This window comes from Talaromyces proteolyticus, assembly GCF_021365285.1.
Source record: "Talaromyces proteolyticus strain PMI_201 chromosome Unknown BGW36scaffold_2, whole genome shotgun sequence".
Lineage (NCBI taxonomy): Eukaryota > Fungi > Ascomycota > Eurotiomycetes > Eurotiales > Trichocomaceae > Talaromyces > Talaromyces proteolyticus.
Genome location: NW_025764278.1, coordinates 934,088 through 957,067, shown reverse-complemented (window position 1 = coordinate 957,067; position 22,980 = coordinate 934,088). Strand labels below are relative to the sequence as shown.

Here is a 22,980-nt window from a genome sequence, read left to right as displayed (position 1 = left end):
GGAGACAACATACGCAACTGGGGGCATCCCGTGGTGGAAGGACAAAGTGGATTCAGTTCTTAGGTACGTATGGTATCGGGGTAATTCTGTGGGATAATGGCAAGGGGGAAATACCGGTTTTAATTTACGTAGACCGTGCGCAAAAATAGAGAACAAGACTGAGCCTCCATGTTGTTTCTGGAGGTACTGGGCCGTCCTGGGCCGTCCTGGGCCGTCGCTTTCCTGGTCGCGCAATGGGGTAAGGAAGACCCGCCAATTCCGTTCCCCCAGATTGTCATCGTAGAAAATACTATAGGATTCAACTCCTTAACTACTACAAGGGCGTTCTATTGCCTCTGCTAAAATCAAGCAACGTCAGCAATTGTAACCACCTGCACAAATACAGCGGCATGGCTGAAAGCGTTCGCGTTGAGCTGGTTCAAAGCCTTCCAACCTCTGGTGCCCGGGCTGTAGCCTCGTTCTGCCTCCAAGGACATCAATACCTTGCAATTCCGCAATTGGCACAGGACATACCCGGAGGCGAAGCGGGTATGAACCTCGGGGATAGCAATGCTCCGCTGCTGATTTATCGAGCGGATAGCAGGAGTGATTTCCGTTTGTTTCAAGAATTGCCTGTTCCCGGAGGCGAGGATGCCGAGTTCTTCTCAATCAACGACCGCTATTTTTTGGCAACAGCCAGTTTACGTTCGGGAAAAGGCCCGTATAACCTTGACGTCAAATCTGTCATATTTGAGTGGAACGGATTGTGTTTTGAGAAATTTCAGGAGATTCCCACATTTGCTGCTAAACAGTGGCGATACTTCAGCATTGCTGGAAGACACTTTCTGGCGCTCGCCCAGGGAGTTGAGATCCCTGGAGTTGTGGCCACAGTTCCCAGTGATTCCACCATCTTCGAGTGGGATGGGTCAATATTCAATGAGTTCCAGACTGTCCCATCTAAATGGGGCTACAACTGGCTCCAGTTTTCTGTTGATCAACAGCAGTTTCTCGCTTACGCAGATCACATCGCGGGCTCCATTCTTTTGAAATGGGACGGTTCATCATTTGTTCACTTTCAAAATTTTGAAGGCATCCATGGGCGAGCATTCTGCTTTTTCAGCGATGAAGACGGCACTGCCTATCTCGCATTTTCTCGAATTTCCTCCGACAGTCTACTATACCGCTGGAACGGGGAATCTTTTGTGAACCATCAATGTCTAGAGGGAGCTGGAGGCAGGGAGTTCACCTTGGTAAGAACGGAGCAAAACTTGTATTTGGTCCACGTCAAATTCATCATAGGAGGTCGCAGTAATCCCAACCCAGCTCTTGATTCCGTGATCTACCAGGTGGAAAAAGATGGTCTAAAGGTCGTATCCACTTTTCCAACTTTAGGAGCCACGGATGTCATGGCACTATCGCGCAACGACCAACTATACATGGTTGTTACGGAGAGCCTCACAGCAGCACAGAGATTCCGAACAGATACTCATATCTATCATTTGGTCACAGGAAATACCAGCCATTCACGCCGTGATATCATCAACAAGAAGGCTTCATATCAATCTCCTGAATTCCTCGAATTGTTTACGGCCTATACCGCGTCCAATGTGAGTATTGGTTCTCAATTAACCACTACAATGGCGCAACAAATGTCGTCTTATCCATTGCTTGTTGCAACTAGCTTTGACATACTGCTCTTCCCGGGGAACGGGAAACAGCCTGAATATTTAAATTTCCGACTGGGTAACCGGGGATTCAAGGAATTGGCTGCCATATCCCATTTAGGTCCAGCCTTGGGCTCGTTGGTACAGATGCACGAGGCAGGAGCAGCACGCGATTCTTGGCAGCCACATGCTCGGAGGCTTCTTGAGAAAGTCATCGCTGTACAGAAAATAAACTCAGAAAGCCTGTGGCGCGACCTTATCCAGGCTGAGTCTTACAAAGGTCGTGAATCATCGATTTCGTCAATGATTGATTACGCTTGTGCTATCACTCGAAAGTACTTAGAACTTATGCTGGAAGACCTAAATGTACTTTCGGCGGAGTTCCTACGCGAAAATTATCTTGAAGCTGTAGGAGATCGACTAAATGCCACTGTCCCTTTCAATGCCATTATGATTGCCACTTTTTTCTTGGTTGGACTTGATACGTCATATCGAATAAGACAGTGGTTTGAGAATTATGATTTGGATTGGCAAAATGGCATGGTGCTTATCACTGGTAGACAGGGGCGCGAGACATCGGGAGTTACCATCAGCACGAGCTCTGTGGCTCAGATGATCCTGCAGTCATCGAATTTGAAACTGCCTGTTGAACGCTTGTATATAGCGCCACATGGGCCAGTCCCAGACATCAAGGATGCAACGGATATTCGTACTCTTCGTGATTACGAACCGCGATTCCGAAAATTGTGGAGTGGGCTTTATGGTATGGGCCAGCTTGGACAGACTATGTTCACAGCATATCCGGCCTTCATGCCCAAGCAGGATAGCATGCCGGTAATTGATAGTTCTACTACAACTGTATCCGAACTTCCTAAAATATCGAACCCAAACGATTGGTTTTCTATGAACACTCGAATGCGTGTCGTGTTGGAAGATCCCCGCCAGTTACTCTCAGGGTGTGTGGCCGATTATGCTGCCGAGCAGCTGCGCCTTTTTAGATCAGACCTGTCCAAAGTCATTGTACCTGGTCTGGACGGGGTTGATTATAGTTCAAAATTGCCGATCTATAAATTTTTGGTAAGAGAAAAAGCCTTCACCATTTCGTCCTGTCCGTACCCTCTGGGAACAGACTTACCCGCCACAATACGAACAATAAAAGTGAACGGTGGAACACTAGCATACCGGGAAAATGGTCCATCGAATGGTCAAACTGTTATTTGGATCCACGGACTTCCATTAGATAGTCGATCCTGGGCAGCTCAATTTGATTATTTCTCGGACAAGTATCAAAATATTTTTGTTGATCTCCGCGGCTATGGTTCATCTTCAAAGCTCCCATCAGGTATTACGGATATTACTCAGCTATATTGCGACGACATACTCGCACTAATGAACCATCTCAATATTTCTAGTGCGGCTATGGTGGGATTTGCGTCTGCAGGACATGTAGCATTGCGTTTTAGTGCTCAAAACCCTGGCAGGATAAGCAAACTTGTTGTTCTCAACGGGAGCCCTCGGTTCAAACGCAATGCCACCGACTATACATTTGGATTTTCGGACACTCAAATACAGGATCATTTCCTTGCTGCGGCTGATTCTGGGGGTGTTGAGGCCTTAGCCGATGCAATACTTGATCCAGTGGTCGTTTTTCAAGATCTGAATGCCTCAGACGCCGAGAAAGTATCGTCTTGGTTTCGCGTAATGTGCTACAACGCTGGGCTAGATACGTTGCTTGGATTTTTCAGAGGTATAGTAAATGACGATGACCGGCATTGGGTCCCTTTTATTCGAGCACCTGTTTTGATTCTTTCCTCATCTCTAGGCAAGGAGGTTCCTGCTCAAACGGCCATGTACCTGAGGCAACACATCCAGAAATCCAAGTTAGTCGAGATTCCAGATGCAGACCACTTCTTGCACATAACTCGGCCTGTTATTGTGAACCAGTTGATTGGAGGTTTTCTAGCTTCTGCGTCTTCATAATGTTACATAGAACTGAAATAGTCCCGCGCTTAGAATGTAAGTGATTGATCGCAATATATATTTTGAAATTCAAAGACTAGTGATTCAACAACTACTATCAGTTTATATGTACGCTATATCTTTAATCAATGTCTCCCTAACATTTCGCCTCTGTTGAGACTATGTTAACCTATAATAAAACACTGCTACAAATTGTGTTACTATAGCTAGCCCAGTCTTTTTACAAGTTGTGTATTGAGTCCGTAAAATCTTTGTCTATGTTAAGCTTGAGTGAGAAAAATGTCATTACCTAGGTAACACCCTACGTTCCTTCCTCTATCGCTCACTCCCTTTCTTTGCCGACCTGTCGGCCTATGGACGGGTAGTAGCGGATGAAAAATCACAAGGGTGTTCCTCAGCCTCGTATCTGTGCTTGTCGTGAAGGAATGGGCCCCCGCTCCGCTCTGTGGTAGGACGAATGAATAAATAAATTATAGCATGGATATGGAATCGGTTGATGTGTAATATTTGTGCTCAAGTGATGTTATATAGAACGGTGGAGCAAGTTGGAATGTGCAGAATTGAACAATCAACATTTGATATTTGGCATTAGAGCTTGAGACATGGAATTAGGCAGCGCAATAGAGGCCACAATAGGCCAAGAACGGACTTGGTTCTACGTGTTCTGCGGAGTGTCACTCTTGCTTTCATGGCAACTGATTGTAAGTGTTGATTACAGCTGCCTTGTGAACAGCGCGCTCACCAAAAGTTCTCTGTCTTGAGACCTTTCTCAACGATCCCTTATCTAGTATTCCCGGCCCCTTTCTGGGTAGAATATCCAGCCTATGGCTCTTAAAGCTGGACTCTTCTGGGCGACGGTCCCACACAATACATGAACTACACAAGCAGTATGGACGTGCTGTACGAATAAGTCCTAGCGAGATATCCTTTTCCAGTCGACAAGCAATGCGCGACATTTACGGGGCCAACAACAAATTGGTCAAAGCTCCTGTTTATGAAGCATTTGGGCGGCCTAGTTCTTTCACTATTTGTGACAGAGATGCCCATCGTACACGCCAGAAACGCATCGCGCATGTGTTTGCGCCGGCCGCTATTGCCGATGTTGAGCCTTTGGTCCATGAACAAGTGGATAAACTGCTTGCTGTATTAAACAAGAGGGATGGACAATCGATCGACATAATGGAATGGTTTAGGATCTTTGCACTTGACGTTGTCGGTATGTTTTCTCTCTTGTCAAGGTTTTTCAGCAGCATAGCATCTACTAATTATCGCTCTGTAGGAGCCGTCTTCCTCGGCCGAAACTTTGGTGGACTAGAAAGTGAGAAGCCTCCCGACATCCTTCTTGAATTGGATCAAGTTTTTCCATCATTGTGGGTAGAATGGCAATTCTCATCGATTCGATGGCTCCTTCTTGCGATACCTTACAAACCATTACACCATTTCCTGAACGTCGGGCCTAAATTCTACAAGGTATGCTCCTTATTAGACATCCATATATCGATATCAAATCAACCATTAATATAATCCTGCTATCTAGCATGGCCGGGACGCTTTTCACCATTACGTTTCACTCTATGGTCGCTCTGGTAACCGACGCGATCTACTCACAAAACTTATTGCTGGTCACAAAGATGTTGGACCGTTGAAAGATGACGAGATTGTCAATGAAATGACAAATTTGATCTTTGCGGGTACCGATACAACCAGCAATACATTCTCGTACATGTTCTACGAATTAGCCAAAATGCCCGAGTGGCAGGATCGGTTGCAGGAAGACCTAGATTCGATATCGTTTGATGCTGTACCGGACTATAAAGCTGTCGTAACGCTTCCTGTCCTAGATGCTTTAGTACATGAAACTTTGAGATTTCACCCAGCAGCGCCAGCGAGTCTACAACGAGTTACTCCACCTAGCGGCGTAACAATAGATGAGGTGCAAGTTCCCGGGAATGTGAGTGAAGATAAATCGCCATGTTCCCCCCGTTAATAAACTAGCTGACGATATCCTGCAGGTAACCGTATCCTGCCAATCTTATACGACGCAGCGCGATCCGGATATTTTTCCCAATCCCGACACATTTGATCCCGCGCGTTGGCTAAATGCAGACGAAGGTCATCTCAGAGTCATGCATGACCAAATTCTTGTTTGGGGAAAAGGCCAGCGTTCATGTCTTGGGAAACCATTGGCTTATATGGAGCTGAAAATTGGAACGGCTGCGGTCATGAAACGATTTCGATTCGAAATTGGTAGCCCTGTAACAGACGACGATATGGAAATGACGGATCATTTTACCTTGATCGCGAAAGGTCAAAGGTGTATTTTGCGCGTCATTAAGCGATAGAGTGTGGAAAGCATGGCACGGTCTACAATAGGTAAGGGGTAGGAAAGTATTCATACTCATTCGAAGTGTACATTTCATTGGGAGCTTCAATTTGTATGCAACGCTCAGTACATTTACACTCTCTATGAATATCACTACTCAAAGTGGTGTTTCTGCCCTAATCAAGACTTATTGACTGTTAATAATGGCTGTCTAATAGGGGACCATCAATGGTTTGGATAAACCTGATGGAATGGATATAAATACATCAGTAGATAAAAGAAGGTTTGCGTTCCTTCTATGTGAGCAAAAGTCAGTTCAAGTCAAGCTTGGCTCGTATAACATTTGTACATTTCGCAGCGCTCCTTCAAATGTCCATTTTCTTGAGTGTCTCGCATGCTATATCATGTTCAAGAAATCGCGATCCGAAACGACCGGGCCAAACACCGCGGAACAGTTATGTGCGTTTGTAGCATCGGGCTGGATCTACACCGTAAATCTCCAAAATGGGAACAGGCAGCGTAAGTGAGATACTGTTCTGTCCTCGATGGGAGACAACGGAATAGTTCATGCAGAAGCTGCCTAAATACCTCGTAGTCCCATTGTGCTCGCGTAATTCAACGCGGGGACAGGGGTTGGGAATCGTGGGGTCAGTTTGGATGCGGTGGCAAGTGAGCAACAATTTATTAGCTAGTGATATATCATATGTGCCCTTGGTTAAAGCCTAGCCCCGTTTCTAACAATCATGCACATAGACGGAAAAGTGCGGAATGTACGATCCTCGCCCCTACAGGGATAGCTCAACCCTTCGACTAAACTTTTACTTGAAGTGTGCCTACTTTCTTATATATTGTCAGTAATCTCTTTATACGATTGGACATATCTATTGCTCCTGTTGAGATTACCTAAAACGGATCTTCTAGATACAAAGAGAGAAAACGTTCTGCACCACTCTCCCTAGCATTTGAAACCTATATCTACTTGGTGAGTGTCCATTAGTCGATCTTTCCATTTCTTATTCCACATTTCTTTTTTTGCGACAACTCTAATTTTTCGCCGGCAATAGCTGTCACAAAAAAGTCTATCAAAAATAGAGACAATGTCAAAATGTCAAGGACAATGTCAACCATATCACAATACCCCGATACCGTATGCGTTATAAAATCTAACCAACTGTAACACCGCCTATTGAGTATCTTGTTCCCATTATATTGTAGAGGCATAAAAGAAAATATGTACATGTACACACATCAACCAGGAAGGCACTTTCATTGAATTTTTGATTTAAGTAAATAATAGGTCGCAACATTCTTCGTTAATGCGTTGACAGATACCTTGCTTTTAAACATTCCCTGAAAAACCGTAATTCCCTCCAAAAAGCATGTCAAAGAAAGTATTCATCGCCAGTCATCTCCAAACGAGGGAACTTGCTCTTCACAGTTAAACACATGTGAGATATTGGCCCCGTTTCTCAGCCTCGCAAAATACAATGGGCACAACTTTTCCCCTGTATACTACGAAAAGTAATCCAGGGGTATATCGAGAACATCGCATTGTGAAGCTTCATCAAATGCTATCTGTGACGACGGCCAATCTAGGCTTCTCAATGTAGCGCTTGAAGATGTGACAGATTGCCAAGTCCCTCCGGAGGCTGTTACTTGATCCAATGTGGAAGTGTATCCCCGAGCTGACAGATAGTCCGAGGTGGGATTTGGATTGCTAGTCCTCGTGAAGGAAGCCCACAAATCTAAGATGTACTGTTCAAATGGCAGATCAATGTTATCACGCAAGGGGACTCCCACGAATTCGATATTTCCAAAGGAATAAAGTATATCTCCGCCGTGGCACCTGATAGACATAAACATTAACCAAGGGTCAATTAAAAAAAGAAGAGGGAGAAAAGATATAAGAAATTGCGATACACAGTGTCTCACCTAAAATATGGCAGAGATGTATCACCGTACGGGTGTTCTTGATCCACTGGCGCTTGACATACTGGAGCATTAGGATCGAACTCTATATATTGATACGATCTTTCAAATTGATAGAACCAGTAGCTTTCGAAAAATCCGTCTGAAACCGCAGAGACTGCATATGCGTGATTGACACATCTAAAACCATAATCGGTAGATAAATGCGACGTTACATTGAAAATATTAGTGGTTGCGTTACTTCCTGTTGGTTCCGGGAATAGAGACGGATTATCAAGAACAACGGCAGCGTTATACCCAATGGCTTCGATAGCCTGTGAAATGTTTGTAGTGTTTGGGTATGAAATAAGGCCCGCCATATCGTCATGTAGCATACCAGCAAGAATATTGACCTTAGCATGTGGGAGGGAAGTGTTGAAAGTTATGTTAGACTGAGTAATATAGGTTCCATCGACGACAAGATACCTAGAGAATAAGCATTCCAGCCAGCTATGGCAATTTCACCTCTGGTATCACTTACGGAAGATTAGTTATAAGCAACTCGTCTGCGCTGACCGAGCGTAAGCAGCTCACTTGTGATGTTGCATTGGCGCAACCTGTAGACTCCAGGACAGGGTCCACTATCGCTACAACCTCTTCTTCAATAGTCGGGATGCTCATGTAATTATAAAACTCTCCAAGCCCCAGAGGATCACTCTGAACTATAGCCCCAGTGAATTTACCAACCGCCGGCGGAGATGTCAAAAGCTGCCGGACAGATGCTGCTCCTGCAGACTGCCCGATAAGAGTGATGAGATTCGCATCACCACCGAAAGCAGCAATGTTGGCCCTAACCCAGTCTAGAGCTGTAATCTGGTCTGCAATGCCAAAATTACCGTTGGTTATGCCATCATCAAGAGCTAAGAAGCCAAAAATGCCTAGCCGATAGTTGATTGACACAACGACAACGTCGCCTCTTGAAGCCATGTTTCCCCCATCATATTCAGGGTCAGCACCTGACCCTGAAACAAAACCTCCACCATGTATAAAAAACAAAACAGGCTTCAAGTTGGTTGAATCAGACCCGTTGCTTGGCAAGTGAGGGGTGTATATGTTCAAAAACAAACAGTCTTCTCCTCCGGCGATTCCTGTGGTGCCGGCTTGTAGGCACGATTGACCGTAGGAGAGTGCAGACAGGGCCGCAGTCTCATTGTAAACCTGAGAATACGTAAATCGCTCAGGCTGTGCTGCGTATCTGATACCTTGGAATCGAAAGGTTCTCCGGTCACGAAACCTACGTATCATTTTTTATAAATACTCATTTCACCATGAAAGACGAAAAAAGGATATAAGTACCCAGTGATTGCTTGGTTACCAGTATTAACTGTCACTTGATACTTCGATGTAGTGTCCGTATAAGTTGAGTTAGCAAACGGTGCAGACTGTGTACAGAGAGCCGGTAGACTCAGGTTACAGTTGGAAATTTTGACGTTCCCATAGATATCGGTCACTGCGCATGGGCCCTTCGAGGACGCAACCCAGAAAGACGTATAATTCAAGGCATGACCCAGTGTGCTAGTTAGATTCAGAGGGTTGCCGGCATTGACCGTGTATAAAGTTTCAGAAATGTTTTCACAAATTGGCAGGGTTGATGAGTAAGGCATTGGACTTGTGAGGATCAGCGCACCAGTTGAGTTACTTGAAGGCCCTTGGATTATTAGACTCATGATTACAGAACTGGGTAGCACTCATACCAAGCAAATCATTGTCGAAAAGCAAGCTCAGATCACTTGCAAGTAATGGTGGCGATGCGTGCCCAGCTACTACTGTAACTATATGCAGTAACAAACCTGCTATGCAATATTTAAAGAGAATCATATTATTCGATATTCTTTTTTGGTGATTGTGTAATTCCGCTTTGAAAAAAAGGACCGGTTTCGTATTTGCAAACAGTTGATGGTATATGAATTTTCAATGCGAGTATAGATGTCTCAACTGAAGTAATGGATTTGTTGACACCTATATATCAATTTGTCTCCATCCATCGCTTCACCTGCAAGTTTTCCCTCCCCCTTCCCCAAGTGGTTCCCCAAAACCCCAGGTTTCTCCATGTTCTAGGTTTCTCCACATCCTTGGTTTAGCGTATCCATGTCTCCGGTGGTATAATTTATTGGGCATATTAACCTTCCCGCACTTTACCGGACTTTCCCATATAGCTTTTCTAGGCTAATAATCACATTTATTTGGAAGCATACAGACCGTAGGAACCGAATCCTTTGTTGACGGCGGGACAGAGCAGCTTTTGATGAGGTAATCGGAAAGAGCATCAAGCATTATAGAGCTGACACCACGCTTGGTGGTCGGCTAGTACGGCTAAGACGAGGCCGCGCGGAACTAATGCTGTGCAACTTCCTGTAGAGAATTAAGACCGAACTCCGAGAACATTTTGCTGCATTTACTGTTTTCTGTGAAGTCAATTTCTTAGTACTAATCATATCAATGATCATTTGTACTCTTCCGCGGTTTAAGTGTCTTGCCATGTTGCCTTCCCGTAGCAGACTATCGGGAGGAGATAGTGAAAGATCGTCATAGAAAAATAGTGGATCATTCAGGATAACAAGAGAGGAAAGTTTTCGAGATTTCTCAATGAAGTCCCCAGAATGAGGATCATCACCACTAAAACGGAAGGTAAGCAAAAGTATCCTGGGAGAATTAAGTGGAGAGCGGGAAAACTGGCAGGTTTCATCGCAAGTAGGGAGAAGCCATCAAGACTCAAAGACTTAGTGAGTTATCCCAGTAGCTTATTGAGCAGTGGCTTCGGTACAGCGTTCGCTCAGCATACGGACAGTGAGCAGATAGGGCTTGCTCAGTGAGCATTCAACAAGCGTTTAGCAGAGATCAGTGATCCATTGATGATCTATCAGGTGATATAGTGTAAAAGCGTCGATGGACTTGGACATGATGTTGGCTGCCGTCGGCCATACTTGCTACATGTAGCGTACAAATGTAACGTTTCATAGTTCAGCGCAGCTGCAATGTTGGGAACAGCATGTAAATTAAACGGGCCGATGCGTAGGTTAAAATATATGGCCACTCTATGTCCTCTCAATCGCGTCAGTTCCAAAGCAGTAATAAAGAAACATACATATCTACTCGTACTACTGGATGATGTTGCTTTCCACGGTCACATCTGGGTATGGCTCATTCGTTATTTTGCAGTGGCGATATGAAGAAAATAATAAATTCCATTTCATTAGTTATGAAACCGTCTAGGTATCTATTTAGGTATAGTATATAACTGTTGATATAAGTCAAATTTCGGGGTAGAGGCGACCGATAGACAAGCATTTATTCATATCAATTGTTGGATATGTAGATTCAAAATTTGGATATACATTTCGTGCGCGGTAAATGAGCCAATACTTGGTACATCTACCCGAATTCAGAATTTTATGTCACCTCAGAGGCGCTTCTGAAGATCTAATCAGGTAGTATGATGAAAAAGGTAAACTTAATGTAGAATGAACTATCTCAGGAGCAACATAGAGAAAATTCGAAATTACTGGTGTTTTAGTATTTTATCATATCAATAAATCCCTTTCGTAAAATCGTGGCTCCATCACAACACTTCATGTGGTTAATTAGATAGAAGGAAGCATGAACTAATAAGCTAAAAATATTATTTCAATTAGATGGCTTTCTATTTTTGAACTGACGCAGTTGAATTAACGTAGGGCTATTGCGTTGAATATGTTGGCATGGTCTTCATACCGAGCTTTATCTAACGGAATTAGGGCTAATTTGGTTATATCCGTCTGATCTATTTTTATGTGACATATTCATAGAACCGGCGTTATGGCTTGCTGATTAAAATGGTTCCTAGTCCATTTTCCAACCCATCTGCATGTTGTAGATTTCTCAGGTCCGGCCAGAAATTTGATAACTTGAAACATGTAAATGCGTGGTCTTGAGTGTGATCTGTTATGCAGCCTATTAGACACGGTGCTATGCAAAGCCTCAGGTAGATCTATTTATTTCTCATTGAACACTGCATAATCTGAAAAGGGGGTTTGAGTTCGCGCGCATCAAGGGCAAGTTCGAGTAATTGACTAATTGTCATGGCCAGTCAGAACGAGCAACGCTGCCGATGGAGGTGTGTTTATCTTCTTTTCTTTTTCCTGTTGAAGCTGCATGTTATTTCCGGCGTTTCAGAAACCAAAGTCGAATTCATATAACCAATCAATAACATAATGACAACAACAGGATGTTAAGCTCAGCGCGTAACACATTTTCACTCAGCCTCGTTCATGCATGGTTCTCAAAGGTGCTCAGCCTTGCGATGAGAGATATATTAATCTTGTAAAGTTCCTTCCTCCGCAAGATCCAATACTCATTTTAGATATATCCAAGTTTCTCTGAAATTATTCTCCATCTTGAGCGATTCAATTTTATATTTGTTATTCTTCCTATCGAAGTTATCGATTTATATTCCGCGTCTGAAACCTCAATCATAGGCAGCAATGGCAGAAGATAATTTCTCGTAAGAAACTTTGGATTCGCGAACATTAACACCCATTCTAATACCCAAATTGTAGATATTCGGAGTCCGAAACAGTGTCTGTCAATCCGAGTTGCGTGAAATGTGAGGAAGGGGTCCATTCGACTGAGCTACTACTATGCAAGTTTTGCGAGGAATATCTTTGTCCCCTTCACTGGGACGAGTATGACCCTCACAAAAAAGGCAGAAATGTGGAAAAACATCAAAAAACATCTCTTAACAACGATGAAATCAAGAACTTTGAATCCGCTAGAGAATTCGAACGGTCGCTCTTCACTGAACCTGGAGAAGCGGAACATGAAAAGCTGCACGAACAAGACCTTGCAACTGTATGGTTCGGTATTGATGCGAAAACAAAACAAGGGCATTCTAACCCCGATGTCTATGGAGAAATCATACTGAGATCGACATTTTATCCTCGTTCACGTCAGTTTCCTAGCCTTGTCTCATTTATTGGGACAACTGGTGCTGGAAAGTCAACGCTCGTGGTAGGTGGTTCTTATTTCAGTTTGGATACTGTGAAAACATCTTTAGTTCTGCAAACTAGGTGGTCTACCGCATTTTGTATTTGATACTGACCAGTAATCAAGAAAGGAATCATCGACGTTGAACCGGTTAAGACAGAAACGAACGACCGAAATTGGCTTCGTAGTGTTCCTGTTCAAGGAATACGAAGTTTTTTCATGAAGCCCACAACTTCTGACGTTCATTTATATCATGATCCCCAGACGTTACATACTGATAGGCCTTTACTCTTGGCTGATTGCGAAGGTTTCGGAGGGGCTATGGAAGATCCTGTTGGATCTATACTCAAAAAGGGTGTGGAATATACAGCGTAAGTAAAGAGCTCTTATATAACATTGAACGCAAACTGACCACCTAAATCGTATCTAGGAAATTTTGGCCGTTGCATTCGTCAACAGAGAAGGATCACGGAAAATTGACACGAAAATTCTGTGTTGAGACGATATATCCCCGTATTCTCTATGCCTTTAGTGACATCTTGTGTTATGTTATTCAGCAGAATCCTCGAGTAATCGAGGAAAAGATCACAAAAATCATATTATGGGCTGAAAAGGTGCATGACGCCTCTCTAAACCAAGTGACTCTTCCTCGTGCTGTGCTCGTTCTTAACAATATTTCTATGTCACGGGAGGAAATGAAAATGTGGAAAGACGCGGCAACTGTAACAGCATATGTTACAGAAAGTCTGAGGAAGAAGACAAATTTTGCACCGGAGTTACTTCCTGCAGTCGAAAAGTGGAATGCTATTCTACCAGGTGAAGGAAAGATCAACTCTTTGTTGGATCTGTTTTTGCAATATTTCAGATCCGTATCGATCGTTTGTGTACCTCACCATACAGAGGAACAGCTAGCGACTGGATTTTTCAACAGTGTGAAAGAGCTTCGAAAGCTTATAGTTGACCTAAGCAATGAAGTTCATGAACAACGCCAGAAGGTTTCTCGCCAGATAAATTCAATACAGCTTGAGTCTTATCTTAGCAAGGGCATCGAACACTTTTTCACAAAATTTGACGAACCTTTTGATATTTACAAGTTCGCAATGGATCATCAAAACGTGCCAGAAAGTTTGACTGATCACGCAGTATATCTGATGAAAAGGATTAGAGAAGAGGAATATAACCCGAAGGCGTTTGACGAGCGTTGCGCCAAGCTCATCGCCTCATATCATACGATGAGAGCCATTATCAGGCAGGAGGAACTTGGTAAGTCTTTCTTCTCCTCAAGTGATCTAGGACATTTGCGAATGTGTCTATTTACGTTTTCATGATTACCTGACATATTTTTGCCAAACCCCTAGGAGTACTACGTCTACAGGATCCTACATATGTTGAACCCTATCGAACTGCTTATAAAGTGGTGCAGGAATCCTCACGTTGTTGGTTTCACGATGGTAGGAATTACTGTCGTTGCATTCGTGATGGTCACACTAAAGGTCATTATGATGCGAAAAATCAATTCATCGGTTGTGGGAATTACGAAAGTCCCTATACTGAGGAGTCCTGCATCCAGTTTGAGAAAAAGATCATAGAGCTGAGTAACGAAATAATACTCAGCGGCTCTGTCTCCTCGCGGCTAGAGTTTCAGATTAATAAACACACCACGATTCTTAAAAACGAAAGATCGTTTTGGTTGAAGACTTTCTCAAATAAAGTATGTTTCTCCTGCCTGGTTGAGGTCCCCGAATTTCGCCTCAAATGTGGCCATCGCATTTGTAGGGCTTGTGTCAAAATATTCGGAAAACAGGCGAAACAGGAGTTCATATATCAGCTTGATTCCTGCATACTATGCTCTGAAGGCTCTTATAACGACAACCCTTATGCAACCATTCAATTGAAACCCACTGGAGCTGGGGCTCGTATACTTGCTATTGACGGCGGAGGAGTGAGAGGAGTAATCTCTGCCCGAATTCTACAGTTTCTAGAAAATGAGATAGGTCTCCAGCTACCGCTTCATCACTTCTTTGATGTTATTATTGGAACCAGCTCAGGTAAGTTTATTTCTAACAACTTCCTACATACTAATGTGTTATTTGCTCAACAAAGTGAAAGGCTGATTTGATAAAGGCGGAATTTTATCTCTTGCGCTTGGTGCCAATCTATGGGATGCAGATACCTGCGTAAACAAGTTCAGAAGTCTTGCATCTGTATCATTCTCACAGCGTCTTCTTACCAAACTCCCCATTATCGGCGGGTTGTTTGGTATAGGTCTACATAGCTACTACGAGCCAGAGCCCATAGAAAAAGCGTTGGTTAATACATTCACTTGCGCGACCGGCAAGAGGTACCTGTCTCATGAGCCACGTATATATAAAAGTGACCAGAAAGAGGGGGATCATCTGAAATTTTACTTGAGAGAGCTGAACGTTGGTGTTACAACAGTAAATACAATCTCTAATGAGGCTGTATTGATGTCAAACTACAACCGAAAGCAGTCGAAAGATGGTAATTTATTTCCGCACAAATTTTATCACCGTAACCTAACTCCAAAAAAAGACTCAGGTGCAAAGTTATATCGCGCAGACCAAGAAGACGATGAGATTGAAGTTTGGCAAGCGTAAGTGATATTGATCCAAGGGTAACTAGATCCCAGTTTACTAATAGTTTTTGGAATTTAGAGGCCGATGCACATCTGCCGCTCCATCCATATTTCCTACTTATCGAGCTCCTAATAGGCAATCTTTCCAAGATGGTGGTCTAAAGCATAATAATCCAATTGGCCTAGCGGTGAAAGAAGGTAAAATTCTATGGCCAGATTCATCTGACGTGGACATCGCTGTCAGTATCGGCTCTGGATACGCTGAAACCCGATTGGCAGATGGGAACGTTGTCCACGGGTACGCTGTACATGGCTGGCTGAAGAGATGTATAGATGTTTGGGAAAGCAGCCTGGACTCAGAACGGCTTTGGCAGGAATATTCTCGTTCTCTTGACCCAGAGGAGAAGTCGCGTCACCATCGATTGAATGTCAAGATCTCTGACACACTCCCATTCATGGCCGATGTGGCGAAGATCGACGATATGGAGGAGCAGGCAATCCGCTTCTATAGCCAACCTGATTCGAAGCAGCAACTCCGACGAGCAGCCGAGGCCTCAATTGCAGCACTATTTTATATCCGCATCGATAGGGTTTTCCAAGCTGGAAGAGATTCGTATAATTACAATGGACGAATACTATGTCGATTAGAGAAGAAACACCATCTTAGACTCTTGAAAAGACTGCAAGAGTCTAATTGCACTTTTCTCATCAACGATAAAATCAATGATATGGACTTCTCAAAGCAAGAAAATAGAATACAAAATGGCGATGAGTTTCAACAACACTTCCATTGGAATACAGCTCGGCATCTACAAGCTGTTGATCTCTGTCTTGCATTTGTGGCAGCAAGCACGGAGGACAAGGAGAATGAGATACACGATAATGTGGGCGACACTTCGTCGATTTATCACATCAGCGGCAGCCCGTTTCGCAGATCGTTAGCCAACTAAAATTTACGTGGACAAATTCAGCGTGGTGGAAGGGTGGATGTGTTATAAAGATTGAATGATTTTCTTTGATGTGCTATGTATTTGCATTTAATTATCATTAAATTTCGGTATTATTACAACAGTTTTAGCGCATATGTAGGCAAGAGCAAGCAATCAGAGTTGGTGTACTATACTTTTCTTATCAGAATTCGAGTTTTATCATTATACGACATTTCCAATTGATATTTTTGAAATGCTTTCAAAGAATATGTGTGATTATGCATAACCCCAACCTATGTATAGAAATTCATTGTCTCCCATGCATCTATATTTGGCCTTCGTGTTCCCCTTCGCATCTACTTCTTTGTCTTATTAAATGTTAAATATCCTTAAATTACTAGAATAAAGAGGCCGCTCTACCTCTAGCTCACATAGAAAGTACATAAATAATGTGCTGGATGGATTCAATCCTTCCGTCTCATTCAACCTGAAAACATCGATCTTTTATACAATTTGCTTCTAATTCTCCACTCCGAATATCCAATATTGTCGAACAACAAAATGAAGAACACATGGACACTTCTCTCAGTCCTCTATCTCCTCACCTCGTCTCTCCCCGAAAACGCACTCGCCCACCCAACCCCAGCCGCCGATATCGAGATCCCTCAAATCATCCCTCACCCCGATCTTCCAAGCCTAAAGTCACTCGGCCTCACATCCGCGGGTCTCTACGGTCTATCCAGTGCCAACCACACCGCCCATAGTAAACCCCCCCCTTCTTGCAATAATATAATGATAAATAAAGGCTAACACTCCTCAGCAGCGCACCAACTACAGTCGCGCTTCCAAATAACCTGCGAAGACCTCGACTGGCCCGACGGCTACGCTGCCGACAACGACCGTGGCGATAACGGGCGTGCCAATATGCTTGATGCGCAGGCATGCTTGAATTACCTCTCTAAAACAGGCAGCGCACCCTGCACGGTGTCCTTCATGTACTCAGCTGTTATTTGGTGTCGCGCTGGCACAGCAACTGTGGGCGGGACACATGCGTCGGGGGTTACTCGGACTGTGATTTCTACATGGTGAGAATATGCACTGTTTCATACCCCAAGTAAAAATTGAATTTGGTGATGCATACAGGATTGGGTGACTGATTGGAATGGTGTCTTTAGTAGGGATGTAGCGATCGGTGGGCAGGAGATTATTGACCAGTGTAACTGGCCCAGAGGGGTCGCTGGTGAGTATATCTCATAGAGTCTGGTGGAAGATGAGACTGATGTTATTGATACCAGGAGCCAACGCCGCGAATGGGAATGGAGGTTTAATCGTCAAAATTGAGAAGTTCAATGAAACCTTAAAGCCAATAGGTCCAATACATCATTGATATACAGCAGGGAATTTTTATATTCCAATTCGTGTGGTTTTCAACTGGTGGTTTTAACATTTAGACGCTTTTTTTTTAATGATATTGATTGTATGATTGAAAGAAGCTAGAATATATATTTCCGATGCAAGTTCTACGCAGACGCCACATGAAGGGCATCGTAATAAACATCCAAAAGACACCCGGCAGACCAAGCTTGAGTTGGAGACTGAAGCCGTTAGCAACGAATCAAAAGGGGGAAAAAGGAAAAAGACGATATAGACTTACTGAATCCGCACAGTACGCTCCATTCTGATTCGTCAGCTCTGTCAAACCCTTCCATGGACTGTCCTTTAGAGCCTGTTTGCAACCTTCCAACCTCCTAGTCACCTGCTGGAATGTCTCGGTACGCTCTTCTGCGGTCTTCCTACGTAATAAGTCAAAATGGAGCAAGGCTCGGAGGAAATAACCACGCGGCCACACCCATTCAGGGCCCTGGTGGTAATTGCGGCCCTTGGAGGTGGCGAAGTCGGTTGAGTCTTCGGAGTTGTAGTAGTTGGGATGGTAGTTGAGGTCTGATGGATCGAGGGTGGCGACGCCAGTAGGACCGAGAAGGACTGAATCGGCCAGGGAAAGAGCTTGGAGAGCATGATGAGGATTGAACAGATCCGGAGCGACGGTCATTGCAATGGGAAAGTTACTGCGGAGCTGGTAGTCTTCATACGGCTTGCCGGATTTGTAGAGATCCTTGTAGATTCCGCGACGGTTGATGATGGCGGGGTCGACGTCGTAATTGGCGTCATCTGCAGCATCGACGGGGATGTAGTAGCATCGCTCAAAGTTTTGCTTGATTCTCGACGCCCAGTTGGCGAAGGTGATCAATTCACCGTTGTCTGCATCAACACCCTTGTGCTCGTAATTACCTGCTGACCGGAGCTCTTCGACCCATTTCAAACTACTATAAACGAGACCTGTGATTTCAACAGATGCCCCGTCTCTGGGTGTTCCCGGTACACCTTTATTTCCCGCCTTTTCGCTCTCGCCCATCTTATCTTGCCATGTCCCGCAATTATGCTGGTTGCCGCCGAATATGATCCCGGTTTCCCAGTCGACTTTCACATCAATCTGGAAACCTTCCGGCTTCATTTGAACATCGAGGTCTGGTCCGGCATTGTATTCTCTGAAACTAAGCCCAGAAGCATGTCTTTGGAAGACCTCCTGTATAATATCTCGGATTGTCGAAGATTTAGAATATGCTCGCTCATCATCATGAGGAAACCAGGTGTCATCGTAAGGCAAAAATCGGCGCGGAACTTTCTCATCCAGTATCTGGATGCCATTCGGGGCCATTTTGGTATAGTCCTGGATTGCTTGCAAGAAGAACCAGACGGAGTCACGGGAATTGTATCGCGGCAACCTTCCACTGCTCAGAAGATTCGGGATCATTCCATGTTTGAGAACACTAGCAAAACCAAAAATATGCTCTCTAGCATCGTCAAAGCGACCAGTACATAGAAGGAGACCGCGGAGAGAAATAAACACATCTCGCCCCCAGCATCGTGCCCAGTCTACGGCAAAGTGTGGCAACCCAGCGGCAAGACAGGGCACACTTTTGGATGGCCACACGGAAGCCGACTTGACATAACCAACTTGCTGAACACTTACCATCGCCAGTTGATGAATAAATCGTTGACCGTGCTGTATACTCTCGTCAAATAGCTGGATTCCACGCCACCAGGCAGCCATGAAAGCACTCTGGATGATGATAGCAAAGTAGCGGGGAAGTAGAAAGTTGGGTAATTTTCTAACCACATCAAAACGCTCTCGAAGCCAGGTCGCTGGGGTGTGAAGACTAGAGTATCCTTCCTGTTCTGCAGCCTTTTCTAGCCGTCCAATAATGTAGTCCAAAGCCCATTGCCCTTCTCGCAAATGATCACATAACGGGTGTCCAAGCTCGTTGTACTTGATGATACTTTCAAGAACACTCCACCAACCCTGGAGACCGGCATAAACTAAAGTTCCATGCTTTGGGATGTTGTATACTCCGTCTTTACCACCTGTGGAGTCTCTCTCTTCAGCCTCGCATCTATACAGGACAAAATTGAGGTCGATCAAGTTGAGCTTTGAGAATGCCTCATCAGCACCACTTGTGATATAGCTGTCTAAACCGTCAGTGTCCTCGACAGTTGGCATCCATGTCTCAAACAGGGCAATCGATCCAGGAACAAAATTATCTGATATTGTGAGTGTAGCGTTGTCCGATTGTAATTGAACTTTCGCTCCTTCCAAGTCCGTCACTCGACTGGGAAGCCCTTTAAGGTACTTTTGATCGTCAAGGACTGCTGCCTGAGATTTGTCGTCCACATCTACATCAAGTTTCCAACAACCGATAAGCTTTGCATGTGTGCCTGTCAGATGTGTAGGCGCAAGAACGCCATTTCCATTTCCGTACCCAGGGAATGCGGTATGGGCAATTAAGAATATACCCTTCCGCTTCTTCGGATGCACTCGGTGTACCGTGATATATTCGCCATCATGATGGATATGTGTCTCATCGTATCCATCTACGCCCATTCTGGTGTGCAATTTATTCAAGAGTTTCTTAACGCCGCCGATGCCTCCCTCTCCAGACCCGACTTCGACCGTGTCCTGATCAGAGAATTTAGACGCGTACAGGCGCGTCTCGGAAACAAGATTGATGAGTTTAGGGTAGATCTCATCATATCCCATAACGCTGCCTGTAGCAGAAGCACACATCGCGACGAGAGCAGCATTGGGAAGTGTATCTCTTGCATCTCTCTTCTGTGCTGGAACTTCGTTATCATGGGTGCAGTCCATAAACAACGCATGAACCGGGCTTTGACGGATATGGGAGACAGATTCCCCTTCCCTAGATCTCGAAGACGAGTTTGATGGAAGATCTAGGTCGAAACTTCCAATCGGTCGACCACCATGTCGGTGTACGAGTCGACTAAGTTCAGCGGTGCTCCATGCTTGCATGGCCTCTCTGATCAACGCACTCAGACCAAGGCGTTTCACGAAGACATAGTCAGTTTCTTCAGAGCCTGTAAAGAGCTCAGCAAAAACAGCTAAATTAGGTCGTACCCTGCGGGCTTGATCGAGAAGATATTCTGCTACCACTAGCGGGGTAGAATGGCAATTGTCGACACGGAAACCAGAGAAGTATTTGGCCATGAGTCTTGTATATCTTGCCATGTGATCCCAAAGGAATGGATTATCTTCAGGCGAGGATCCGTATCTCAGCTTTACACAGTCGCCCCATACGATGACTTCCCGTCTAAGGTATGCTCGGGAATCTGGCCCTGCATTGTCTTTCATTGCATCTGCGTTCCAGATCCAGCCGTTGTTGACCAAGGCAAGGGACTTTGGGCTGTGTTTCTTGGTAGTTTCATTCAAGGGTAATCTTGTGAAGTATGTCTCCACGAGGGAATTGGCTTTTGTCACCGGTCCTAACTTCGGTCCGTGATCATCAATCCTCATGTACTTGATACGGTTGAAGACTTGATCAAGGATATCGGTCACCTCAGCGTCGTACTCTTTGTAAAACGGGACGTTGAGTTCATCAAGAATGCGAGATACCTCGGCTTCAACCGCTGAAGGGTCCGTCGAACTGTTATTGTGCTGTCCGAAAAGTCCAACAAATAGACCAAGGGCTTTTTGTTGGTTCACTCGTCTAGAGAATCTGCCCAGTATACGAGATGAGTTCTCGAGTGCGTTATCACGGAGAAAGTCAGCCTTTTGCTTCAGAGACCATGATTGAACACCGTTGATAGACTCAACAGACCCGGAACTGCTTTCCCAGGCGTTCGCAATCCTCCTAGCTGTCTCCTTAACATCCACAACATAGAATTGCCACAGTTTTATCGCATCAACCACGTGCTTGCGCATCCCGCTCATGACTTTGACAAGGTCATCGACATTGTGAAACTCTGTCGGCAAGCCAAGCGTTTCCAACTCATCGCTATATTTCAGGAATGCGGTATCTAGGTCCAGAGCAGCTTCTAGCCATGGCGCTGTTTCCACATTATACCCAGCTTCAGGATGTGCTTCTAACCACTTGCTGTTATTCGCAGTATGGTTCCAAACCACATCAGTCAAAGCCAGCAACCCATATTCATTTTCCATGTTTTCGACCAGAGCAGCCACATCCTTCTCGCCACCCGGGAACGACTCGGGGTCAAACTCTAGCTGATCAAAGATGCTATACGGCGAATTGGAGTCACCGCGTTCCATCAATGGCGTAAAGTGGATCATGTTATAGTTCCGCTGCGAGATTCCCCGCAAATGGCTATCCCAATCCGTTGGATACTTTCCCATAAACTTCGAAATGACGGAGAAAATAGACAGCGCATCCAAGGGAACATCTTTACCCCGCAAAGTCAATGCCGGCGACACATCGACATAATGCACCGGTGTTTTCTCCTGCTCCGCCGTTGGCAGAGACGCGGCCGTAAACTTTGGAAGCGGCGAGTACGTCGTATAGAAAGCGAATGCTCCGGCTTGAGTAATAGGGACGTCAATGTGGATGTCTTTGTTGAAGTTCGGTTGGAGGCTATCAGCGTCAATTGAATAGCACAGCGGAAAAATGCATCATTCTCAACAAAAGACATAAGTTCTTACTCAAACTGCCGGAATTTCGAGCGATCAAACTCGGTGCCTGCTTCGGGGATGTTCACCCACAAGCTGCCCTTTCGACATATCGAGCTAGAGCCTTCGATCACGAAGCGCAGAGTATAGGCAGGGTCCGTCGGCGGAGGCAGATAGATGTAGCCTCCTGGAATATCGGGCGAGCCATCGTCTTTCAGAGGCAGTAGATACACCTGGCGAGTAGCGGGCATGGTTGCGGATCGTCGGTCCGCTTGGGACGGGAGTTCCTCCACCGGGTCGGATTAGGGTGACGCGAAAACGAAACAAACCGGCCAGCATTCACACGGGAACGCGTCGGCCTTAAATAAATGGACAAATGCAGCAATTGGCACTGTCACTGGCACTGGCACTTACATGAGCTTGGGAAGGAGAGAAAATCTCGCATGGGCAGACAGATACCTGAAGCAAGGCAGGAACAAGGTCTAGGCCCGTGGGGTCGCCTATGACATCATCGCACATACCCGGCGGTTACTGTTACTCATGCTTGCAACACCTTACTCAGCTGTTTGTACTATTTGCTCTTTTATTTGCCGTTACATACTGCG

At 44.8% G+C, this 22,980-nt stretch overlaps 6 protein-coding genes across 6 annotated transcripts; 4 read left to right on the top strand and 2 right to left on the bottom strand.

Annotated features, from left to right (window-relative positions):
• Positions 1-389: 389 nt before the first annotated feature.
• On the top strand, positions 390-3,623 carry BGW36DRAFT_457673 (uncharacterized protein; the record flags this gene model as incomplete). The annotated part of the gene is made up of 1 exon (XM_046221985.1): positions 390-3,623. One exon carries the CDS (start codon positions 390-392, stop codon positions 3,621-3,623), a length of 3,234 nt encoding a protein of 1,077 aa, XP_046076402.1.
• A 688-nt stretch (positions 3,624-4,311) lies between these two features.
• On the top strand, positions 4,312-5,965 carry BGW36DRAFT_354804 (cytochrome P450; the record flags this gene model as incomplete). The annotated part of the gene is made up of 5 exons (XM_046213567.1): positions 4,312-4,324; positions 4,357-4,839; positions 4,903-5,093; positions 5,161-5,574; positions 5,636-5,965. 5 exons carry the CDS (start codon positions 4,312-4,314, stop codon positions 5,963-5,965), a joined length of 1,431 nt encoding a protein of 476 aa, XP_046076401.1.
• Positions 5,966-7,458: 1,493 nt separating this feature from the next.
• On the bottom strand, positions 7,459-9,518 carry BGW36DRAFT_288914 (carboxylesterase from carbohydrate esterase; the record flags this gene model as incomplete). Its single annotated transcript, XM_046210620.1, has 4 exons — positions 7,459-7,792; positions 7,879-8,340; positions 8,396-9,148; positions 9,211-9,518. 4 exons carry the CDS (start codon positions 9,516-9,518, stop codon positions 7,459-7,461), a joined length of 1,857 nt encoding a protein of 618 aa, XP_046076400.1.
• A 2,856-nt stretch (positions 9,519-12,374) lies between these two features.
• BGW36DRAFT_457672 (uncharacterized protein) lies at positions 12,375-16,422 on the top strand (the record flags this gene model as incomplete). Its single annotated transcript, XM_046221984.1, has 8 exons — positions 12,375-12,394; positions 12,450-12,900; positions 13,003-13,247; positions 13,307-14,139; positions 14,235-14,924; positions 15,001-15,378; positions 15,430-15,490; positions 15,552-16,422. The coding sequence occupies 8 exons, from the start codon at positions 12,375-12,377 to the stop codon at positions 16,420-16,422; spliced, it is 3,549 nt and encodes a 1,182-aa protein (XP_046076399.1).
• A 540-nt stretch (positions 16,423-16,962) lies between these two features.
• On the top strand, positions 16,963-17,788 carry BGW36DRAFT_422943 (uncharacterized protein; the record flags this gene model as incomplete). Its single annotated transcript, XM_046219769.1, has 4 exons — positions 16,963-17,164; positions 17,222-17,486; positions 17,580-17,641; positions 17,697-17,788. The coding sequence occupies 4 exons, from the start codon at positions 16,963-16,965 to the stop codon at positions 17,786-17,788; spliced, it is 621 nt and encodes a 206-aa protein (XP_046076398.1).
• On the bottom strand, positions 17,774-22,804 carry BGW36DRAFT_369264 (putative glycogen debranching enzyme Gdb1). The gene is made up of 3 exons (XM_046215106.1): positions 22,409-22,804; positions 18,056-22,340; positions 17,774-17,996 (listed from the first exon to the last, which is right to left on the bottom strand). Exons 1-3 carry the CDS (start codon positions 22,624-22,626, stop codon positions 17,922-17,924), a joined length of 4,578 nt encoding a protein of 1,525 aa, XP_046076397.1. The 5' UTR covers positions 22,627-22,804; the 3' UTR covers positions 17,774-17,921.
• Positions 22,805-22,980: the final 176 nt, after the last annotated feature.